The sequence below is a fragment of the Simochromis diagramma genome, unplaced genomic scaffold (assembly GCF_900408965.1).
Source record: "Simochromis diagramma unplaced genomic scaffold, fSimDia1.1 OVJJ01000610.1, whole genome shotgun sequence".
Taxonomy (NCBI): Eukaryota; Metazoa; Chordata; class Actinopteri; order Cichliformes; family Cichlidae; genus Simochromis; species Simochromis diagramma.
This window is the reverse complement of record NW_024387063.1, coordinates 159191-181548: the sequence shown is the minus strand read 5'-3', so window position 1 is coordinate 181548 and position 22358 is coordinate 159191. Positions and strand designations below refer to the sequence as shown.

At 40.0% G+C, this 22358-nt stretch overlaps 1 protein-coding gene across 18 annotated transcripts in view; it reads left to right on the top strand.

Moving 5' to 3' along the window:
- Positions 1-22358, top strand: part of cacna1ab (calcium channel, voltage-dependent, P/Q type, alpha 1A subunit, b) — a 149732-nt gene that overhangs the window by 69367 nt on the left and 58007 nt on the right. For all 18 annotated transcript variants that reach the window (XM_040045198.1, XM_040045210.1, XM_040045209.1 and 15 more), the window contains exons 4-25: positions 918-1009; positions 1352-1504; positions 1911-2098; positions 4204-4307; positions 4430-4545; positions 4682-4726; positions 5004-5096; positions 5295-5492; positions 7924-8036; positions 8765-8877; positions 9345-9476; positions 9572-9644; positions 10859-10979; positions 11225-11292; positions 12624-12730; positions 13797-13950; positions 15863-16467; positions 19090-19397; positions 20320-20452; positions 20657-20786; positions 21960-22019; positions 22216-22322. In XM_040045198.1, coding sequence (XP_039901132.1) covers positions 918-1009; positions 1352-1504; positions 1911-2098; positions 4204-4307; positions 4430-4545; positions 4682-4726; positions 5004-5096; positions 5295-5492; positions 7924-8036; positions 8765-8877; positions 9345-9476; positions 9572-9644; positions 10859-10979; positions 11225-11292; positions 12624-12730; positions 13797-13950; positions 15863-16467; positions 19090-19397; positions 20320-20452; positions 20657-20786; positions 21960-22019; positions 22216-22322 — 3213 coding nt within the window. The remainder of the gene's footprint in view (positions 1-917; positions 1010-1351; positions 1505-1910; positions 2099-4203; positions 4308-4429; positions 4546-4681; positions 4727-5003; positions 5097-5294; positions 5493-7923; positions 8037-8764; positions 8878-9344; positions 9477-9571; positions 9645-10858; positions 10980-11224; positions 11293-12623; positions 12731-13796; positions 13951-15862; positions 16468-19089; positions 19398-20319; positions 20453-20656; positions 20787-21959; positions 22020-22215; positions 22323-22358) is intronic.

Genomic DNA, 22358 nt, shown 5'->3' with positions numbered 1-22358 from the left:
AAATGAGTCCAGATATGAATTATGAGGTTTTTTCAGTGGTCAAAGGATAGTCATACAAATGCACAAAAATGCCAGCTAGTGAATGAGAATGATGCTGAGGCTGTGCGACAGCTGGGCTTCTCTTGCTTGTAATTGGTAGCTAATGTGTGGACAGTTACAGTAAGCAAATCATTTCAAAGTATCCTTGTTTGAACTAACTGAGCTTTAAAGAAGAAAGTGAAACTTTTTAGCATCAGATGTCTGCCGATGCAGTGCGCTCCTTCCCTCTATCTCACTCCTCTTCCTCAGTACATCCCCTGTCTACGCCCCCACACTTCCTCCCTCCCCCTCCTATAGGACCTACCCTGCCTTCCGCCTACGTTCAAGACAGGTTGGAAAATTCCATGCTCCTTCTCCAGCTGACTTTGTGCCAGAGCTCTCTCTCTCTCTCACACACACACACCTACACATTAAAGACACACAGAGCAGTCAGAACAGATACAGAATGTGTCAGCAGTTTCCAACAGCAAACATATTGTTACTGAAGTAACACATCACACACATAGATATTGGTTTAAGGTGAACATATAGTTGTCTTTATGTTTTCTGATTGTTATTTTTGCTTTCAACTGAGACGTTTTCTGTTATTTAGCCCTTAGCCTAGCATTGATGGGTAAAATAGTTGAAGTACCTTGTCAGTATAGCACAACAGAGCACAACAACACATCGTAACTGCATCTTTAAATTTCACTACAAAGCTCTGTGAATATTCAGAATGCAAAATCGGTTTTGAGACCTGCACAAAGAGAGGATTCATTGAAGCTGCCTTGAGCAGAACTGGTTTAAGCTAGGTGTACCTAATAAAGTGGTGAGAGTGTAAATGATAGTGTTGACTGCTTTCAGAGACGATCTCATGTATTTTGTTTCTTTCTCTGTAGTATTTTGTCGTCAGTGGGGTCTACGTTTGACCTGAGGACACTGCGAGCCGTCAGGGTGCTGCGACCCTTAAAACTGGTGTCTGGAATTCCAAGTAAGTGTTTTTGTTTCTATGCTAATTTCAGATCCTTCCATACCAACCATGTCACATTCAAGTCCAATGAATAAAATCTGAACAAATCTAAATTTTACTGCAAGTTGCAACGTTTTTTGATATTCTGTATATTCTTTGTCATTACAACGTGGTTACCAATCGAGGAGCTACTAGACAAGCTAACCTCACTGCTCTTAATTTACTGATTGACATTTAACAACATCGACCTTACATTTATCACTTAGTATCATACTGTCTACTTTATTTTTGATTTGTTCTAAAAAGCACCCAAGCTATTCCATGTCTATTATTTATTTGCGTGTCTTGCACTGAATCCTCCAGGCCTGCAGGTGGTGCTCAAGTCCATTATGAAGGCTATGATCCCCCTGCTGCAGATTGGTCTCCTCTTATTTGTGGCCATCCTCATGTTTGCAATCATCGGCCTGGAGTTTTACATGGGACAGTTCCACAAGACTTGCTATGATGATGTTACAAGTAAGTAGAAAGTGGTAAAAAACCAATGTGTGGTGAGCCTTTGTGACTTGTTCCAACAGAAAGGGTGGTGGCCCCATCCCATTTCAGGTGTACATAGGGCTTCTGTTCATTAGGAAAATAACAAATAAAAAATAAAATGAATGATGGAGGCTTTGGTTTTTTGGGTCCTGGTATTTTTATGCTATCCTTGTGGCTTGTTTTAATACTTGAATAGGACAGGACCGGGTTCATAGACTCAAAATACATGATGTGTGTAACTCACTGAAAAAAGCGTGTTTGTCAGAATTTGTTAGCCTCTTGAACAGATGAACACAGCCAGTCACTGCATTTTTTTTCTTTCTGACACCCAAAATGGGGGTTATTTAGTTATTTTATAGTGAAGCTGTATCTTTCTCTCTGTGATCAGATGAGACTGCAGATGACAGGCCGTGTGGTACTGCATCGCCCTCCCGGCTGTGCTCCAATGGCACGCACTGTGGGGAAGACTGGATTGGACCCAACTACGGGATCACCCAGTTCGACAACATTCTGTTCGCCGTGCTCACCGTCTTCCAGTGCATCACCATGGAGGGATGGACAAACATGCTGTACCACGTATGTCTGACTAGCCACCCGAGACCCTTTTTCTTTTAACTGAACATCAGGCGATTGGGGAGAACCATCATGCTTTCACTGTGGAAAGCAGTTACCTGTACCCACTGGTTTGTGCATTGCACCAACACCAATATTTACTAATTCGTGATACCATAAATAAAATCCTCTAGGCATAATGAAAATTTGCTGAAATGTGACCATTGACTAAACCATGTTATTTGTCAGATAAATGCATTAAAACGGCTCCAATGTATTAACATAGAAGCCGGTAGAGACTGACTCACTTTTAAGCCTCTGGTCATTCAAGGAACTGCAGTTTGAGGTTTAAATTTGGTGAAAGCAGTAAAGTGAGTTTTACTCTTTTTTGTATTTAAGCACACTGGACTTGCTACATTGGTTGGAGGTTAGAGTTGAGCTGAATTTCAATTATCCAAACGAAGCATAAAGTATTTAAAGATCTGATTCAAAATGCCATTTATTTGCCCAAAAGACATATCCCATATACTCTGTCATTATCTCTTTGACTTCCTTTATCCATCATCTGTCCTTTTCCTGCTTTTGGAGCTGCTCTCTTTTTCTTCTCCTCCGCTCACTATTCTGGTCCGTCTTGCTCTATATTTAACATCTTTTCTGATGGATGGAGGCTGACTTCCACTCTCACACGAGCAGTTGGGAGGAAACCAATGAAAATTTAATAGAGGATGGACTGAGCATTGTAGCAGCAGTACAAAATCCAGTGCATAGATGCAGCCCTCCAACAGTGGATTATAATCATAGTTTATTAGCTCATAGTTTATCAAAAAGAAATACGATATCCTTCAGCAGCCGGGTTCATGTTATTGTCAGTTGAGTGAAAGAAGTAAGTCACACAGTGTCTGAGGATTACAGGGAGACCCAAAAATCTTTGAACATACTTTCTAAATGTTTCTTAGTTTTGCCTCCGTACACCACCCACAGTGGATTTTAAATTAAACAGTCAGCATGTGAGTAAAGTGTTGGCTTTCATTTTAGAAAAAAGAATGAAAATAAAATGTACTCTTTAGGTATAAAGACATTTTCTATACAGTCCTCTGTTTTCAGAGGTTCAAAGGTAATGGGACAAGCAAACATTTTTTAAATATTAGTATAGTTTATAATACTCGGAGGACAATCGTTTCCACTTTACTTTCAATTGCTGCTTGTTTGTGGCTCTCGCTGCCTTCAGTTTTGACTTTAGTAACTGGAAAGCATACATTGTTGCAGTGATGCCCAAACTGTGGTGTTGAGCATTGAAGGTAGTTCAGGTACAATTTTTCTGTATGAATTTATTCATTTATATGAAAAGTGAATTATAGCTGGTAATAGGAGGGGGTTAGTTTGAGATATTACTTTGACCTGCATTTACTGTTCTTGCATCAAAGTTTTGGTAATAACACTTTGCATAATACTGGGTTGCATTAGCAATTTATAGACAACAACCTATGTTGTTTAGGTTTCTTGAATAAAAATTTTAAGGAAGTGCATCACTTCATCTTGTATTTTGATTGGAGTGAAGATTTAAGATTGGGTGGGATGTTTTAAATGGGCCACAGCACTCTTGACTTTTGGAATGACTGCTGTGTTAGGTTCTATCTATGAGATACATCTAATCTATTAGATCAGATTGGGGTCAGATCAGTGATTTAACTACTGAAGAATACCCCTTTCTTTGCCTTGAGAAGCTTTAGGGTTGGTTTAGAAGTGGTCATTATCCATCTCAGTGTTTTGCAGCATCTGACTGAGTTTAAGCAAAGAGTTTAGCCTCAAATATTTCAAAATTCAATGTGCTACTTGTATGAACAGTCACACTGGCATTGTGGTTACATAAATGCCCACGCCACCATGTTTGACAGATGATGTGGTGCACTTTCTCTCATCATTCTGGTACATGTTAACCTTGATCTCATCTCTCCGAAGCATTCCACAAAAATGAACAAAGGAATCAAATCTGACAGTTGTGTGCTAGAGTGACTAAAGTGTTGAAAGGCTTATTAGAACAAACGTAGTTGACATTCTCTGCAGAAGAAAAGCAAAGGAAAGTTAAACCAACAGTGCATGACCGATGTGTGGCCGTGTGTTTCTTGCAGAGTAACGATGTAAGTGGCAGTTACTTTAATTGGATGTACTACGTCCCCCTCATCATCATCGGCTCCTTCTTCATGCTCAACCTGGTGCTGGGTGTACTCTCAGGGTAAAAGCCTGCCATTTGTCTTACAAAAACAATTGAGCTTTGTTTTTTTTCCCACAATAATTTGTGTTTTGCACTTTCGTTCCATGAATAGTAAAAAAAATAAATGACAAATGTTCCCACAGTGAATTTGCCAAAGAGAGGGAGCGAGTGGAGAACAGGAGCGAGTTCCTCAAGCTGAGGAGACAGCAGCAGATTGAGAGGGAGCTCAACGGATACCTTGAGTGGATCTGTAAAGCAGGTCAGTGCGCACTCGCATTCACACCAGTGCTGACACATGCTGCTCAAGCTCCTACTAGAGAATTAAAAAAAACACACACACACACAACCAAATCCTGATATAATGCTCGAAAATCTCATTTCATTGAATTCTACAGAGGAGGTGATTCTGGCTGAGGAAGATACTACAGGGAACTTTGATGGTAACTAAACTTCATTTGCTGTGTTAATGTTTTTATATGACAATGAGAAAGGCACTGCCCATAGAGTATAAATAAAGGTACATCAAATAAAAGTCTAGTACAATTTTTTTTTTTATCTTAAATGCTTTAGCGGTTTTTAGAGCTGCTCATTTAAATGTGCAAATAAATGTGGGATTTAGCGCGGTACAGCAGCAAGTGACAGATTCTGTGGGAGGGGTGAGAGAGTGACATCTGAGAGACAGACTGAAGACGAGACAATTCGTTTCTCTCTCTCTAGGTTCGAGGCGTAGGCCAACCATCAAAACCAAAAACAACAAGACAGAGCTGCTGAACCCTGAGGAAGGAGAGGACAACATTGGAGATGCAGTAGGTAAGACAAACACAGGGATGACACGCAAAGGACGAATAAGGACCAAGAGCAGAGTCGTGTTTTGAATTCTACACTATCTTCATCATTGTAAAGATAGAGGAAACTGAACTGGAGATATAAATCTGTTAAATCTTAAATATAGACTCTTATGTCTCCCTTATATCCCCTTCGTCCCCGTTTTCTCCTTCTTCTTCTTAGGTTTTGCACGCTCCAGCATAAAGAGCGGTAAGGAGGGCTCCAATTACAGCAAGAAAGAGCGACGGCTGCGATTCTTCATCCGTAAGATAGTGAAGACGCAGGCTTTCTACTGGATAGTGCTCTTTCTGGTGGGCCTCAACACCATCTGTGTGGCCGTGGTGCACTACGACCAGCCTGAGATGCTCACTGACTTTCTCTGTGAGTAAAAGCCAGAGACTGTACAGAAAAGATGGATGCACTGTGATGACAAACACTTGTTTGTGGACCCCAATTTTTAAGTTTTGATACTAGATGCCCTCTGTATAAAGGTACATTCATGGATTCTATAGACACATCACACACACACAGGTGGCTGCTAATTACTGCTAGCATTTTAATAAATTAACACAGGAATTTCCCTCACTAGTTCAGTTTGCCTTTATATTTTGCTAGAGCCAGATTTTCTGATTATTTTTAAAGTGCTCTTGAGAAATAATTCAATGTTTTTCTTTGGACATCGGCTGCTTTTTCTCTTTGTTTTCAGTCTAGTGTTTTTTAAGTGACCTTTTTTTTTTTTTTACCGAATTTCCCAGAGGAACCCACCCGAGGGATTAATAAAGTTTTAACTTATCTTATTTTCATGTTTTTCTGTTTGTTGAGCACCTAAGTCAAATAATCCAGTGTTGTGTTTTCAAATAACACATACCTTAGCAAAGAGCTAATTTTAAATTGTATCTGAAAGCACGTTTTTACTAGCAGCCTGTCACAAAAATACATAATTTGTTCCCATTTCTTTAATATATGAAAAAAAGTCAAAGATAACAAAGTTTAACTGGCATAAAATAGTATTTCTGTACCAACAAGGTGATTCCCAATGAGCTATTAGTTTACAACTTGGGGTATCTCGGCATGGTGTGCAGTGTCCTTGAAAAATTTGAGGAAATCGGATGAAAGTAGAAGTGCTTGAAGTAAAAAAAAAAAACTCATCTATGGTAAATGAATAGTATCTGAAAGTTGTGGCAAAAGTCCAGCAAAGACTTGACACAGGACCTAAGAGATGCCCTTAAGTTGATCCATCCATTGTTTGAGGAAGCGTAATCAGAAATGGTCTCAGTGGAAGGCTGTCCATCAAGACGCCATTCTTAAGGAAGAGAAACGGGAAGAGAAGGCTCAGGTATCATCATCGTTGTCGTCTTTATTTATAAAGCACTTTAAAACAACCACAGCTGACGCAAAATGCTGTACATTGGAACTGAATAATAATAATTAGGTAAACCTAATTACACAAGAACTGGATTGAATATCAGGGCCAACAGTTCTCACAGAGTGATGAATCAAACTCTTTAGCTGAAATCACGATCAGTATGTTCAGAGGAGGTCGGGTGTTGACTTTCAAGCTCAAGTCTGTTTTTGGTTTATATACCCAGGTTTATGTTTGCATATGCTTCAATAAATTACTGCACATATTTCCCATTTCCCTAGTAAAATACAAACAAAAGGTGGCTCAAAACTTTTACTCAATATAGAATGTACTCTATTTTTTCATATGTTAAATTCCTTTATGCTGTGAGTCATGTAACTTAAAAAGAAAATACTACCCCAGCTCTTTATCACGTGTTATTGTGTGAGCAGCATGTTAAATGCTAATGATTAAGAATTATTACGATTAAAAACAGGAGAAATTAAAACTAGTGATTACTTCAGTATTTATACACTACTTTATATACGAATGCTGCATGTTTTATTTGGGTCACAGGAATGTCTGTTTGGCACTGATGTGCATTAACAGTACACCATGTGCAGGGACCGTTGGTGGACTACATGCAAATAAGAGTACAGGATGCAAAATGCAACACTAAGGCAAACATCTGACACTACGTGTGATGTGCTTCACTGTTTCCAGTTTAATCTCCACCGCTGCCCACTCTCACCTCGTCCCAACCTGAGTCATCTTTTTTACACTTCAGATCTACCGTTTCCTCCTACACATGCAAACAAGCCTTTACAAATTTAACTACACCAAACAGCAGAAACAGAGTGTGTTCTCTATTTCTCAAGCGTTATCCCCATTCTGTAGTTACACGTATCCTTGATCTGCACTATCATGCTCGGAAGAGTTTTGTTTGCTGAGTTCCACTTGACACACGTTGTGTAACTCTTTAGTTTTAGTTGCTGGCTTGCTGCTGCTGATGTGACCACACACATAAATACTTACTTATACATGTGTACACACAGGCCGTGATGGAGTCAGCTTGTTGTCCCTGGCTGGTGTTCAGCTGCATTAGCATACAAAGTTGTCGTTGCTGATGAAGTCCCTTCATCACCACAATCTCATACAACACTTGCTAGTGGCTCGCACCTCTATTATCATTCACTCAACTGAGTCTTTCTCTCACTCTGTCATGCTCCCATCTGGTTTTCACTACTACCTTCTACATCTTTTTACCTGATTTTGATTTTTGTCTTTTTATCTCATTTGGTTTTTCTCTCCGTGGCCTCACTTTCTTTCGTTTTCGCCTTCCTTTCTCCACATCCCAACGTCGCCCTCTTGTTCTAACTCACATTCCTCGCCTTCTGTTTCTAACAAAATCCCTTCTCTTTGCTTCATTCGTGCCCCAAATCATTCTTTTCTCCTTTGTTCTCTCTCCAGTCTATGCAGAGTTTGTCTTCCTCGGTTTGTTCATGTCTGAGATGCTGATCAAGATGTACGGTCTGGGCATCCAGCCCTACTTCCATTCCTCATTCAACTGCTTCGACTGTGTGGTGAGTGCACAAACTCACACACTGAAACTAAGTGCAAAAAAAAAAAGTACTGATTATAAAATCCAACACTGCATTTAATCTCTCACTGAATGTATTAGTGTGGTGGTCTGCTTCTGTAGTAAGTTTTGTTTTTATTGGGGTTTTTTCTTATCAGTTTATTAATTCCTCAGCAAATGTGATCAGAAGCAAAGACTCTTTAACTCCAACACAGAGACATTTCCATTTAAATTCCACTTTTTTGTTTTAAATTAAGCCATCTCAGGATTAAATGTTTAGTGATAGGTATTAGTAAACATGGGTGTTTTCTCTGTTTTGTGATCATTCAAAAACTAAAAGTGCAAAATGTGCCTGGTCAAATTTCTTTTAAAGTTATAACCTATGACTCCTTTTTAGCTTCAGTCTAATACTAGACTAATCTTCTTCTTATGACTTCTTCTTTATAAAAGTAATGTTTACTGACAAAGCCGGTGGTCCCCTGGAAAGGACCCAACAATTCAAAGTAAAATAATAATAAAGAAAAATATGCATTTACCTCAGCTTCTTGGATAACTAAGCAGCATCCTAATAATGTCTATGGTATAAACAAGGGTTCTTGTGCCTTGGCAGAGGAAAAATTCTGTTTTTGGGGCTTCAGAGATTTTTTTTGATAAATAAATACAAACTTAAACTTCTAATAGCTGCTGATTGAACTCAGCGTTCTGACTGTATTGAATTGTGTGTGCGTGCAGGTAATAGTCGGCAGTATCTTCGAGGTTGTGTGGGCCACCATAAAACCAGGCACGTCCTTCGGGATCAGCGTGTTACGAGCTCTGCGATTGCTCCGCATCTTTAAAGTCACAAAGTAAGTGTCTCTCGCTCTTCCTCTGACTTCTCTTAGACTTGCATGCTCTTCCATCAGTACACAAATGAAACGATGATGATAATGAAGCACATGATAAGAGGCCGAGCTTATGGTACATGTAATGAAAGAGAGTTGGATGTTTTTACTAGTGCACGTCATTCTATTTGGGACACCTGTTGGTTACTGGAGAAGCTCAGAGGTGGTAAAAACAGGAGGGTATACATGAAAAGGAGTAAAACAGCTCAGACACAATTTCATGTTAAAATATCAAATTAACAAAATAAAGGCTGAATTCGGCTTAAAAACATGTACCTGTTCAGAGTTTACGTAAATGGTTTTGATCCTCTTCTTTATCGCTGCCCTCTTTCCTTCCTCCTCTCTCTTTTCTTCTATTGCTTACTTTTTTTGTTGTCTCATTTATCCTCATCATGTGTCCTTCTTCTTGCACACGTCCTCCTTTTCCTCAGGTACTGGGCACCACTTCGAAACCTGGTGGTTTCTCTGCTGAACTCCATGAAGTCCATCGTCAGCTTGCTGTTCCTCCTCTTCCTCTTCATCGTGGTATTTGCCTTGTTGGGGATGCAGCTGTTTGGAGGACAGTCAGTATCACCACTAACTTAAGAAGAAGCTCAACTGCCAGTATTAAATTTGAGCATCTATTTTCTTACTGTACATTTTCCTTTCTTCTCCTTAGATTTAACTTTGACGACGGAACGCCTCCTACTAACTTTGACACTTTTGCTGCAGCAATCATGACAGTGTTTCAGGTGGGGAAGAAAGCTTTGTGCCTGGTTTCTTAGAGAACGAAGCAAATATTAAAATGAGAGTAACTCTGTTTTCCAGACACATTTCTACACTTCACATGACTGAATATTAACAAAGCCTATTGTTGTGCTGTCATCAGTCTTGTTCAGTTCTGACTGCAGGTCCAATGTTTCTGTGTTGTCTTGCAGTGATTTAGAAAGCTGTCTTTTGTTAGGAGCAGTTTTTGCTTTATTTTCTTTGAGTGACTTTGTCAGAGCTGTGTCACTCAAATGTACCAGCTGTATGTGTGTATCAGAGTGTGTAGAGGTATCTAAAGGGCTGAGGGCATTTAAAGTAACACAGCTTCATGTCTAATTAGGGATATCTGATATTTGGATTGGACAGTGGTCCGATCCTTACTCGAAAAGCTTGATTGGACAATGTATGTATGGCTGATAAATTCAGCTTACTTGTTATTTACTACAAAGCACATCAACAGCAGATTAAGCATGACGGTTATCGTAGCATGGAGGAATTTCACAGCAAAGCCGCTGCAGCGTGGAGACGTTGCAGTTCAGCAACTCCCAAAACCTTTTAACTAGAAATGGTGTTCAAGTGAGTTGACGCAAAAAAACCCACCAGAATACGTAAAATCTCTGTGAATATTTTGTGTGTCGTGTATTTCGTTGAACTCCAGTGTTCTAAAGGCAGCCGTGCACACCAACTGTGTAATTTTGCTGAAAGAATTTGCGACATTTCTTTTTTCTAACCAAGCTCCAGTTTTCCAGATCTGAATAAACAGATCTGACCAATCAGATTATTGCATTTTGCAATACGTGCACTTGTAGCTCAAAACGCGCAGTACTGAATATAGTAAAATAATACAGTTTTTAGCTCAGACACACAACTAGATGCTGCTCTGGGTCAATCAGATCTCCGAAATTATTTCTCTGGAAATATCGAGCGAAATATGTGCAAACCATGAAGTTCTCCCAGCGGCTGTGTTCTCTTTATTATGTGATTTTTGAGGATGAATATTCCACAAAAATGCAACACATTCAGTGCGCATATACATTACACCACAAGCTCGGATCCAAATGTTATTGGTTAGGTTATTATTACTGCTTGATTACTTATTGTTAAGAGATAAGTGGTCAAGCAGTGAAGCGACTAAAGGCTTTCACAGCAAACTCACTCCTTTTATATCAGACCAATGAAACTAAAACTCTCTTGACAGATCCTGACAGGAGAAGACTGGAATGAGGTGATGTACTATGGCATTGAGTCCCAGGGTGGAGTGAAAGACAAGGGGATGATCTTCTCCATCTTCTTTATTGTCCTGACACTCTTTGGCAACTGTATCCTGCCTTCACGCTTACCTGTGCATGTACTCAAATGTGCTGTATACATGTACAGTATCTATATGTACTAAGAAAAGTTATACAGATGCATATATTTTGTCATATACATAAAATTCAACTTGTTTTGCTTCTTCTGTCATTTGCTTATCTACAACACGTCGTATCTTTTTTGTCTCCACTTGGTTTTCATGAAAAACACTCAGCTTCCTGTCAGCATTTCTCCCTAACCTCTGCCACCACAGACACTCTGCTTAACGTCTTCTTGGCCATCGCTGTTGACAATCTGGCCAATGCCCAGGAGCTTACAAAGGTACAGGTCTACGTGTTATGCTATGTGTTACCCAGCTGTTGTGTTTAGCTAAAGAACTTGCAAGCATAATGATCTTCCTGACAGCTTTCACTGTGAGCATGCTTTGGGCCAGTTTATAGAAATATACACTGCTGATAAAAATTAAACAAACACTTTTTAATCAGAGTATAACATCAAGTTATACTCTGTTAAACTGATTAGGTCAGTTAAGTAGCAGAGGGGATTTTTCATCAGTTTCAGCTGCTTTGGTGTTAATAAAAACAACAGGTGCACTAGAGGGGTAGCAATGAGACAACCCCCAAAACAGGAACGGTTTCACAGACACTGAGATTTTTTCCTCCTCGTCTTTTGACGTTTTTTTTTTCTTTTTCACTAGTTTTGCATTTGGCTACAGTCAGTGTTACTACTGGTAGCATGAGGCGATACCTGGATCCTGCAGAGGTTGCACAGATAGTCTTCCAGGATGGCACATCAATTTGTGCCACTGCCAGAACATTTCTCCCGGCATAGTCTCAAAAGCATGAAGGAGATTCCAGGAGAGCTGGACAGGGCTGTAGAAGGTCCTTAACACATGAGCAGGACCGGTATCTGCTCATTTGTGCAAGGAGGGCCAGCATGACCTCCAGCAGGTTACTGGTGTGAATGTCTCTGACCAAACAATCAAAAACAGGGCCTGGCATCCTCTAGTGGACTCTGTGCTCACCGATGTTGTCGGCATGCATACAAACATATGGAGGTCATACAGACTGTTGAGTATTAATTTTGAGTTGCTACAATGAAATTTTGGCAAAATGGACTAGCCTGCCACATCATTCTTGCACTTTAGGTATGTTGATCATTTTCATTTCCATAAAACGATGCTCTATCCTTTTGTTCCTAACACATTACCAGTCCATATTAATATAGATATTCACTGAGACCTGATGTGGTTTTGAAATGTTCCTTAATTTATTTATTTATTTATTTATTTTTGTGCAGTGTAGTATCCTAAAACTTATTTTTGTGTATTTCACTTTTATATGTCAAAAACACTTGCTGCACTTGTAGGCACAGCAAATGATACGTTTCCAGCATTCAAAATTGACCTCATGGAAACCTCTCGTCTTGTCTCCAGCTGCAGTAAACTTAGTTCTTGGTTGCCAACTATAGTGCAGCTGGCAGTCATTTCAGGTTTTTTGCTAGATTGACAAGAAGACACCTTCAAGCGGCATTAAGTCACTGAAGAGGGAAGAATTGTTTTCGTCTCCAGTGTTGGTGGGAGTTCATTTTGCTCTACCTCTATCAGTATTTACACTAAAAATTTAGACCAGATTACTGTTCTTCTTTAACAGGATGAAGAAGAACAGGAAGAGGCAGCCAATCAGAAGACAGCACTACAGAAGGCAAAGGAGGTGGCAGAGGTCAGCCCTCTGTCAGCTGCCAACCTGTCTATTGCTGCGTGAGTTGACACATTTACACAGATAACCCTCAAAGATGTGAGTACATTCAAAACACTGCACATAAAATCCATCATGTGGCTGCAGTGACAAAGAGGCACAATCCCACGTGCAATGTTTGTTTTTTTTTCTTCCAGGACTGTCTTTCGTAACATTTATGATTGGCAGGCATTCATTTGCACACAACACACACACACACAGTCACCATCACACTCTCACTGTTCTCTAAAACACGATAAAGCGATTGTTCTGAGAGTGAAAGGAACAGATTCAGGGCTTTGTGAAGGGAAGAAGAGCGAGAGGCGGACAGCCTGTAGAATCTTCTCCTGGCAGCAGAAACACTGACAATGGTATACATGAGAATGTTGCTCAAATAAACTCACTGCTCCTTTGGAAGCCACTAGACTTTTTAGTCGCTGTGGCTAACTGAACCTGTGCTGAGAAGATTTGGTGCTGGTAAATTTGTGTTGGAGAGATGGTCCTCAGTCACAGGTGAAGATAATTCCTTCATAAAACTGCTCACAACATGGTCTGATTAAGTGTTTCAAAATTTCTGGAAAAAACTCCAATCTAATTTTATTTGTTGTTTTCAGTAATAATAAGGCAAGTAAGATGCATTTCTTATATTTAAACCAGTATCAGCCAAACTGCAAAGCTCTTACCTAAACAGTCTACGTGGATAAATAAGAACATACCTAAAGTCATACATATAATTGGATTTTCCCTTTAAGGATGAACCGTTTTTACATTACTGCTACTGATGTGTGGCTAAATTTCAGTGGGTTTGTCCTCAAGTGTCTAATCCTTCTTTTCCTTTTTCTTTCTCACTTACTCATTACCATCTCTTTCCCCATAACACCTCTGACAACAATACAATGACACCAATTTCCTTGCTTATTCATTCTTCAACATCTTCACTTTATCTCCACCTCGTCCTCCTGCCATACCTGAAATCACTCACGTCTGCCTTTCTTTTATTTTACTACACCCTCTTGTGTTTCCCCTCCATCTTCGCCGTAACTAAAACTCCTTTTCTCCTGCCTAACATCCCCTAATTTCCCCCAACAGTAAGGAGCAGCAAAAGAACCACACCAAGGGAAATAAGTCAGTGTGGGAGCAGAGAACAAGTGAGATTCGCCGACAGAACCTAATGACAAGCCGCGAGGCACTCTACAATGAGCTGGAGCAGGAAGACTGGAAGGCGGGAGTGGAGGGAGAAGAGGTGAGGTGTTTCCCCCCCTAAGAAAAAAACACATATACACATATATATAGAGTCTACTCCTGATATATATGGTAAATATTTGTTGTAATGTGTGTAAAGCAATCTGTAACCACCTTAAAGGGATATTAACCCCTTAGCAGTCCTACAAATTTTGCCTAAAAGGGTTAGGAGTCGGACGTACCGTGGGCGGTACGTCCGACTGCTAAGGGGTTAACACCACTTCTTTTTGAATGGATGACTCTTGGAGGACACTTGTGACACATGTATTAACATGTAACATGACATTGAAAATCATCTATTGTAAGGTCAAAAACATTGTATCAGAACGTTTGTGTCCATTGTTCTCCAAGAGTTGGAGATCCTGTTCAATTGCACGTAATTTTAAAGCTAATCTATAATTCTGAGATTGAGTTTATCTTAACCCTCTTAGGTCCAAGTCATCATTGGTTATAACCCCAACAGCTGCTCCAAACCTTATGCATGTGTGCCTTTTTTGTCCCCTGATTACCAAGATTTTGGAAAACAGCTTAAAAAGAATTACATATTCTGATTGCATAGAGTTAGAGTTATGGTTTCCACTGATGATGACTTAGACGATAGATGGGTATTGAATGTAAAGTCTATTTAAGATCAGTAAACTTTATCTCACAGTAATATCCAATGTCCAGTCAATGTGACACTCATTGCTTGGTGTCTTGATGCATGCTCAATCATCCAGGTAAGGAAATCCCAAAAAGTTGATTCTGTTCATCTGGACGTTGCATTTTCGTCCAGCTGAAAATGTCAAGATGAACAGGATCAACTTTTTGGGAGTCATGGCTCAGTGTTTGTCTTCTTTTCCATAATTAGATTTCATATATAAAACTGATAACTGCTGTGTATTCTGGGTCATAATGTAATCTACATGTTTTGATGCCAGCGTGTAATATCCCTTTAAGCCTGTGAAGGAGTGTTATTTTTGCAATGCTATATGGGACGGCTTGAAGCTGCGTGCTTGGGACCAATGCAATATTAAAGTGGGGCATGCAGAGAAAGCAGTGGACTCAAAACTGGAATGGGGCAAAGTGCAAATCAGGAGGAGGCTGGATATGACTCAGCATGTATGTTCACAGCTGGTTCTGTTTTAGCATTTTGTGGCTTTACAAATTAAAAAAAAAGTTTAAAAACTTGTTCACATGGAGCCAAAAATGGTGGGCTGTGACCCAGGGAGGGAATGGGACCAGCACGAGTGCTGTAAATCCTGCTTGTTTATTTCTGGGTTAACATATGTATATATAAAATATGATACCAAAGAAGGTTAAAATACTCCGGACTATATTTGATTTGCCAGCTTAGAAGCAATTGCTACTGCAACCCAAAATACATGAAAAGCTGATGTATTTTGCTTGGCTTGATGAGCATTTGCTTCTTTAAAACAGCAATTTAAAAAGTTTCAAGCATGCATGGATGGCAGTGTCATTGCTGTGGTTTTATTCTAGAGCAGCTGTTTTCTTTCCGTTTGCAGTATTGTTTTTTTTACTCATTATTACATGATTTACTGTCTTTTATTAATATACTGTCTATTTGAAATACACAACCATGGAAAACAACCACTAATGTTTAAATTTGCTACTTGCTATGTGAAAAAAAATTCCAAATGACAATTTAGATTTAAAAAATATACATCTTAACATAAATGATCACCTAGACAAGAGATTCATGTTTGCAAATGATAAAGAAAGATTTTAAGTCAGTCTCTAGGATTCAATTAAATTCAAGTAAATGTATTTGATTGAAATGTATTATAAGTGGTGTACTGAGACCTGCTTAGAAAAACATGATCATACATGGCTAGCTACTCCAGGGCTAAAATTTGGCTGATGTTTGCATATAACCTCGTAATGTCATCTGCTACCCTGTCACCCTAACTCAGGCGTCTTACCCACGGAAAGGACGTGGTGACATGAAAACCCACTTGGACAGGCCGTTGGTGGTGAACCCACAGGACAACCGCAATAATAACACCAACAAGACCCAACCTGGAGAACTGCCACTTGACCAGGAGTACCGGCACCAGGACATAGATCACTGCCGCCGTGCCGCCCACTGCTATCACTATGACCGTGATCACCATCAGAAACCCTTTGGGCCAGACAGCAGAGAGACAAGCCAGCTATCAGAGACCCGTATGGAGCACGGCTTCAGCTGCACATCTCTGGGTAATGTGGAAGCGAGCGTAGAGGGCCATCCAGGGGAGGAGAGGCACAGCCACCGGAGCCATCGGGGCCATCGGCACCGGAACAGGGAAGGCCGTGAAGCTCGCAGTGTTTCCCCCCACCAGAGTGAGGCAGGAGAAGGACATAATGAGCACAGGAGGGCCAGGCAGCACCGCAGGGCAGCAAGAGAAGGAGAGGAAGGCAGGCGACACCGATCCAGGGGGAAAGAAGGAGAGGGGGGGAAAATCGCGGAAGGAGAAGGGCGGAGAGCAAGACGACATCGACATGGCAACCATGATAAGAGCAAAGGGCATTGCAGAAGGTAAGGAAAGTCTCGAATTAAAACCTGTCAGTCATTAATACTCAGTATAGGTTGTTGTACTGGTGAATACAGTGGTTAGAAATGACCTAACAACCAAAATTATTGCAAACGTTTTCAATGAACTTGCTATCGCTGTGCCTTTGAAGTAGTCACTTCCATCCTACATACAGTCTTAGATGGCTAATGGCTACAACCTACAGCCATTAAAGATAATATTTAAAACGCTGTCTGTACATGGTAAATGGCCTGCATTTGTATAGTGCTTTACTAGTCCCTAAGGACCCCAAAGCGCTTTACACAACCAGTCATCCACACACACATTCACACACTGGTGATGGCAAGCTATATTGTAGCCACAGCCACCCTGGCGCACACTGACAGAGGCGAGGCTGCCGGACACTGGCGCCACCAGTAGGCAGTGGGTGAAGTGTCTTGCCCAAGGACACAACAACCGAGACTGTCGGAGCCAGGGCTCGAACCGGCAACCTTCCGATTACAAGACAAACTGCCAACTCTTGAGCCACGATCATAAATGTAGTCTCCTCAGTCCAGCTGTCATAACTTTATGATAGTTAAGAGTTAAAAGACCTGAGATAGAATGATTAAAGACTAGTGAGGACACCATTGATTGAAGTTCATTTGTGTTATTCACACAACTGCAGACATTTCAAATCCATTTAAAATCTGATTGTCGAATCTAAACAATAAAAAGTATTAAGCAGCACAATTAGCCACCAAAACTTTGGTAAAGTAACACGAGTACTGTACAATTTTGTAGGTTCTAGTTAAAATCACACAATTATCACACAGCGTATATACAGTGGTCCCTCGTTTATCACGGTAGTTACGTTCTAAAAATAACCTGCAATAAGTGAAATCCCTGAAGTAGCCAGCTTTATTTTTTACAATTATTATAGATGTTTTAAGGCTGTAAAACCCCTCACTACACACTTTATACACTTTTTTTCAGACAGGCATGAACATGTTCACACTTTTCTCTCTTGTTTAAACACTCTTAAAGTTCAAACCCTTGTAGAAAAACAAGTCCAGTATTATAGAATAAAACCAAAGTCACCCGCGGTTGCCTTTGACGGTGCAAAACATTTCATCGACATTGTTGTGTTTGTTGGGGAGAAAATTTGCAAACATACAGTGCAGCACTTCAGAGTCACGCTGCTAGCGATCAAAGATTTATGTAAATTTGACAAGCTGAACGCAATCTGTGCTGTACAGGAGACACGGCACGGGATTGATTGACAGTGGTCTACAGCCAATCAGCATGCAGAACACAATGAGCTGTAAAAAAAAAAAAAAAGCATGCAAAATTGCACAAAAAATAATCCGCGAAACAGCGAGGCCTTGAGAGGTGAACCGCGTTATAGCGAGTGACCACTGTATGTAGTTAATTTATTTATTGTACACTGAAAAAAATGAAATAAAAGGTTAAAGTTACTTAGTAGTTTGATGATCTTTAATCAGTTATGTAACTAAAACTTGTAAAAGTGGTCAATTAGTTTAACTCACCTGGTCAGTTTGTTCAGTATGACTTTAGTGATTTGATCTATTCAACAGCCTGCAGTCCTCTTCATATTATATACAAAACGTAATGCAAAATGAAAGAAGACATTCATTTGTTTTAATAGATTTACTGTTCTCTAATGTAATTCCCGGAACAAGTAAAAGTACAAACGTGTTCACGCTAGATGTCCTTGTTACCCAGCTCTTTGGGACTGATTTTAGTTGTGGGTTAAATGAGAGAGCGATTAGTAGAATCAAACGCCAGAAAGGTAGAATTTACTGCATGAAGTCCAAGTTGCTGCTTTGCTATGAGGGTCCCTGGTTTCAAAAAGCTGACTCAAAGTGCTGAGAGGTCATCGTCTGTCAATGCTGTAACATCCTCCATGAACATGGTGTAGGACAGATGAGGGTGTGACCTCATCTCCCAGAGCTAGTTGTCATTCACTAACAAACAGATCCATTTAAAATCTGAAATTCAACCAAATTGTTCACTGATTAAATCTACTGCACACTTAGTTGATCAGGGCTTCATTTCATCGCAGTGTTCCTTAACATTCTTCATATATCTGCGTTGCACATTTTAAGACAGTGAACATCTAGGCTAAATGTCCTTGAACAGTGCAAAGCCATAAATGCAAATTGCAGTGTCTTTGTAACCAATCAGAGAGCTCCTTACATTGCTCCACACGGCTAATTAGCATTGCATTGTCTACAAGGATCAAAGGAGTTAGGGAAATTTTAAGTGAAATAGCTAATACAATAGTTAATCTATTAGCTATTTTCACAGCTAATTCCATAGTTACTCCCATTGCTAATTTTGTAGCTAATCCCAAAGAAAGCAGGAAAAGGAAATGCAATGAAATAATGGAATGGAAAAGAAATGAAAAGGCCATTTTAAATGTTAGTTCTGAATTTAGAATTTTGTAAAGACTGTTTATTGAGAGTTTAAGACTTTTAAATTAAAACTACCAGGCTATGTATTACAACTATATAAAGACACATATCAAGTGCATCATAGGATATTGGCCTTGGTAGAGAATCTGCCCTTCTGTGTGCTCTGTGTTGCTCTTGTGACATCTCCCCCATCTCTTTTTCCTTCATCAGGGAACACCACAGTACTGGACCAAGCCTCTCTACCACCCGTCCTATACAGCAGTATAATGAGGACCTGGACAACTTCCGCAACAACAGCAAGCTGGCCAATGCCCACGAGCACCCTTACGCCCTACCACCAGATCACCCTGACCATCCTGACCATGTCAATAACCTGCTCAACTGCCGCGATGCTGATACCCACACGCTGCTTCACAGCATGGACAGCTTGATCCTCACTAGCATGGTTAAACCTGACTACACAGCCATAGAAATGCCCCCTGTCTACCCTTACCCCTCGACCAACGCCATCTTACAAGGTGAATCTTGGAGGCTCGTATGACTATAAAACTAAAGATGGCTTTTTGGGGTCTATAATTTGTTTGATAGGCATCTTCTAGTTTAGACAGAGAGACATTAATGCAGTACAAACTGTACTTCTGACTGGTTGTACTGACTTTAACATTAGAAGACTCTTCGAGAAACACGTCAAAGATACTTTCAAAAATGTATAAAAGAGTGTTTTGTTTTGTTTTATGGGTCAGATTGCAAAAACATTATACTCTAAAATATTATTTATTTTTGATGCCATTATACCTTCATGGTATTTCAGAGTATTTTTCAACAATAAAATGTAGAGCTAATGCAACGAGAGCTAACGCAGTAACGAAAAACCTTTCTGGCAGGTACCCTACTATAATAATATAGTAGGGTAATATGCACTCCTTACGCTCCAATAATGCCTGATAATTTCTGCTGCAGCAGCTACCTGCGTTTACTGAAAGGACATAGGACTGTGGACAATGTGGTCAATAAACTGCATTTGTATACACTTAGATATGGCAATAGACGAGTGTCTGGCCTCCACCTTTTTTATTAATACTAAACTGCATGGATGCAGTTTTATTTTTACCTTATACCAAACGTTCACAGTCACCATTGCTTCCAGGCTGCTGCCTGGTCAACCAATAAAGAGCGCCCTCCAGTGGTCGCTCATGAGCAGTTCACTACAATACTGCACCCCAGTCTAACTTTTTTTATCAGTTTAATTTTTCTTTGAACATGTTTTTGACTGTACTATAATACTGTGTATAATATCACTGCAGTGACACCTAAATTAAAATTGTTGGCTTTCCTCTTGAACTTAACAACAGTGCAATATCAGTCTTTGTGTGTCAAACGTTGTCTCTTTGTGTCTGTCGATTCTGAGTTCTCCCTGTTTTCTTTGCTGGATTTGCTTAGTGAACAAGAACGCCAACACCGACCAGAAGAAGAGTGAGGAGAAGAAAGAGGAGGAGAGCGAGGGCGGAGATGAAGATGGCCCCAAACCCATGCCTCCTTATAGCTCTTGCTTCATATTGTCCACCACTAACCCGTGAGTATATACTCTGTGTGTGTCTGTGTTTATACACACACACAAGCTCCAAGCTTTGTACCATGCTGTTTTCTAGAATATGGAAAAGTTATTGTAAAGGAAAGTTTTTCTTTACAGCCTAAGACATATTTCATATTTAATGTGTTGTGGGGTTTTTTGTTTTTTATTTCTTAACATGCACACGCGTCTGTGTGTCTGCGCCAGGTTTCGGAAGTGCTGTCACTACATCCTGACTCTGAAGTATTTTGAGTTCACCATCCTTACTGTCATCGCTATGAGCAGCATCGCTCTTGCTGCAGAGGACCCTGTCAACCCTAAGTCACCGCAAAACGATGTGAGACACGACTATGTGTTTGTGTTTTTCTGTCTGCATCGTTCTTCTTTTTTGATGGGATGTCTACAACAGATATAAAAATGAAGATTTTGAGAATTTTTAGCAAGATCTGGGAATAGTATATGGTTCTAAAGTAAAGTTATTAGTTGTTAATAAATCCTGTCAGTGAAGAGGTCAGCAGTGGTGATATAAATAGCTTGTGCTAGGGCTAGAAGGATTTGGCTACAGCTAAATTGTTGATAACACATATTAATCATAGGTATCGCATCATCCTAATTAATATTTCCTTTTTACATACCTATTGATAACAATGTGATAACGAGGAGTGATTGCAAGGCAGATATTTAGCAGTTTTGCAACCGACAGTTCATATCCGGCACACAAGATTTCCTGTTCCATCGATGGATTTGCTTGCATCCAACCAAAGCTTACTCAAACAGGATTGGTCGGTAGCAATGCAAACCAGAAAGCTTCTATTACCAATGTAGGCCCTTGGCTATAGATCACATGCAAATATCTCTTTGTGGATTCTGTTCATCAACCCAGGTTTCCCCAACCTTATAAACAGTACGTTTGCATAATGACTGAAACTAACACCACCAACAAAAATAAGCTGTGAGGTCAATTTCTTGATCATTAACCATGATGATTCTTGATCATCGTCACTGGTGCTCGTCTTAGTCATTATGTAAATGGAGGGTTGGGAAAACCTGCCATCAGCTGAGACTGAAGAAGTCACCTCCCACTGAAAACGCTACATCACGATGAACAAAATCAACTTTTTGGGATTTCCATAAAGACGTATTTCCTTACCTGGATGCCTGATCATGCATCAACACATCTCTTTATGGAGATTGGATATTTAGTAGCTTTTTTTTCTCTGTTATTACATTAAATCAAGATTTAGAGAATGTGGAGGATAGGTTAACACCGAAAAGAAATATTATGACAAAAGAGAAGAAATTATGAATAATCTCACTCAAGTGGATTTTGTGATTGAGCTGTTTGAAAATGGAAACCTAAAATAGGTTTAGAACTAGGATCATTGTCTTTCTAGTGTGTACTTTTTTTTCTTTGCTAATCTCTCCTCCGTTTGTCGCATCTTTTCTCACTCTGATTCATCTGCTCTCTCTAATATGTTAATTTATCTCATGGTGTTGTGTCCCTCCGCAGGTGCTGCGTAATTTTGACTACGTTTTCACAGCAGTCTTCACATTTGAAATGTTGATCAAGGTAACAAAGTATCACAGTGAGACTGTGTGTGACTCTCTACTTTGAGCCCTTTTTTGTGCAGTTGTATGAGGCGTCCTCTGTTTGTGTGTGTTTCTGTATTTGTTAAGGCCAGCGTGCTTTAGAGGGTAAAGTCAGTGTCCCTGTGTATGTGTGTATATGAGTATATATCATGCTGAGCACACTCCTTGTCTTCCAGATGGTGGTGCTGGGCTTGTTTCTCCACGAGGGATCCTACTTCCGTGACTTGTGGAACATTCTGGACTTTATAGTGGTTAGTGGTGCTCTGGTGGCCTTCGCCTTCACGTAAGTTCCCCTCCCCATCCTCCTCTTCATCTACTC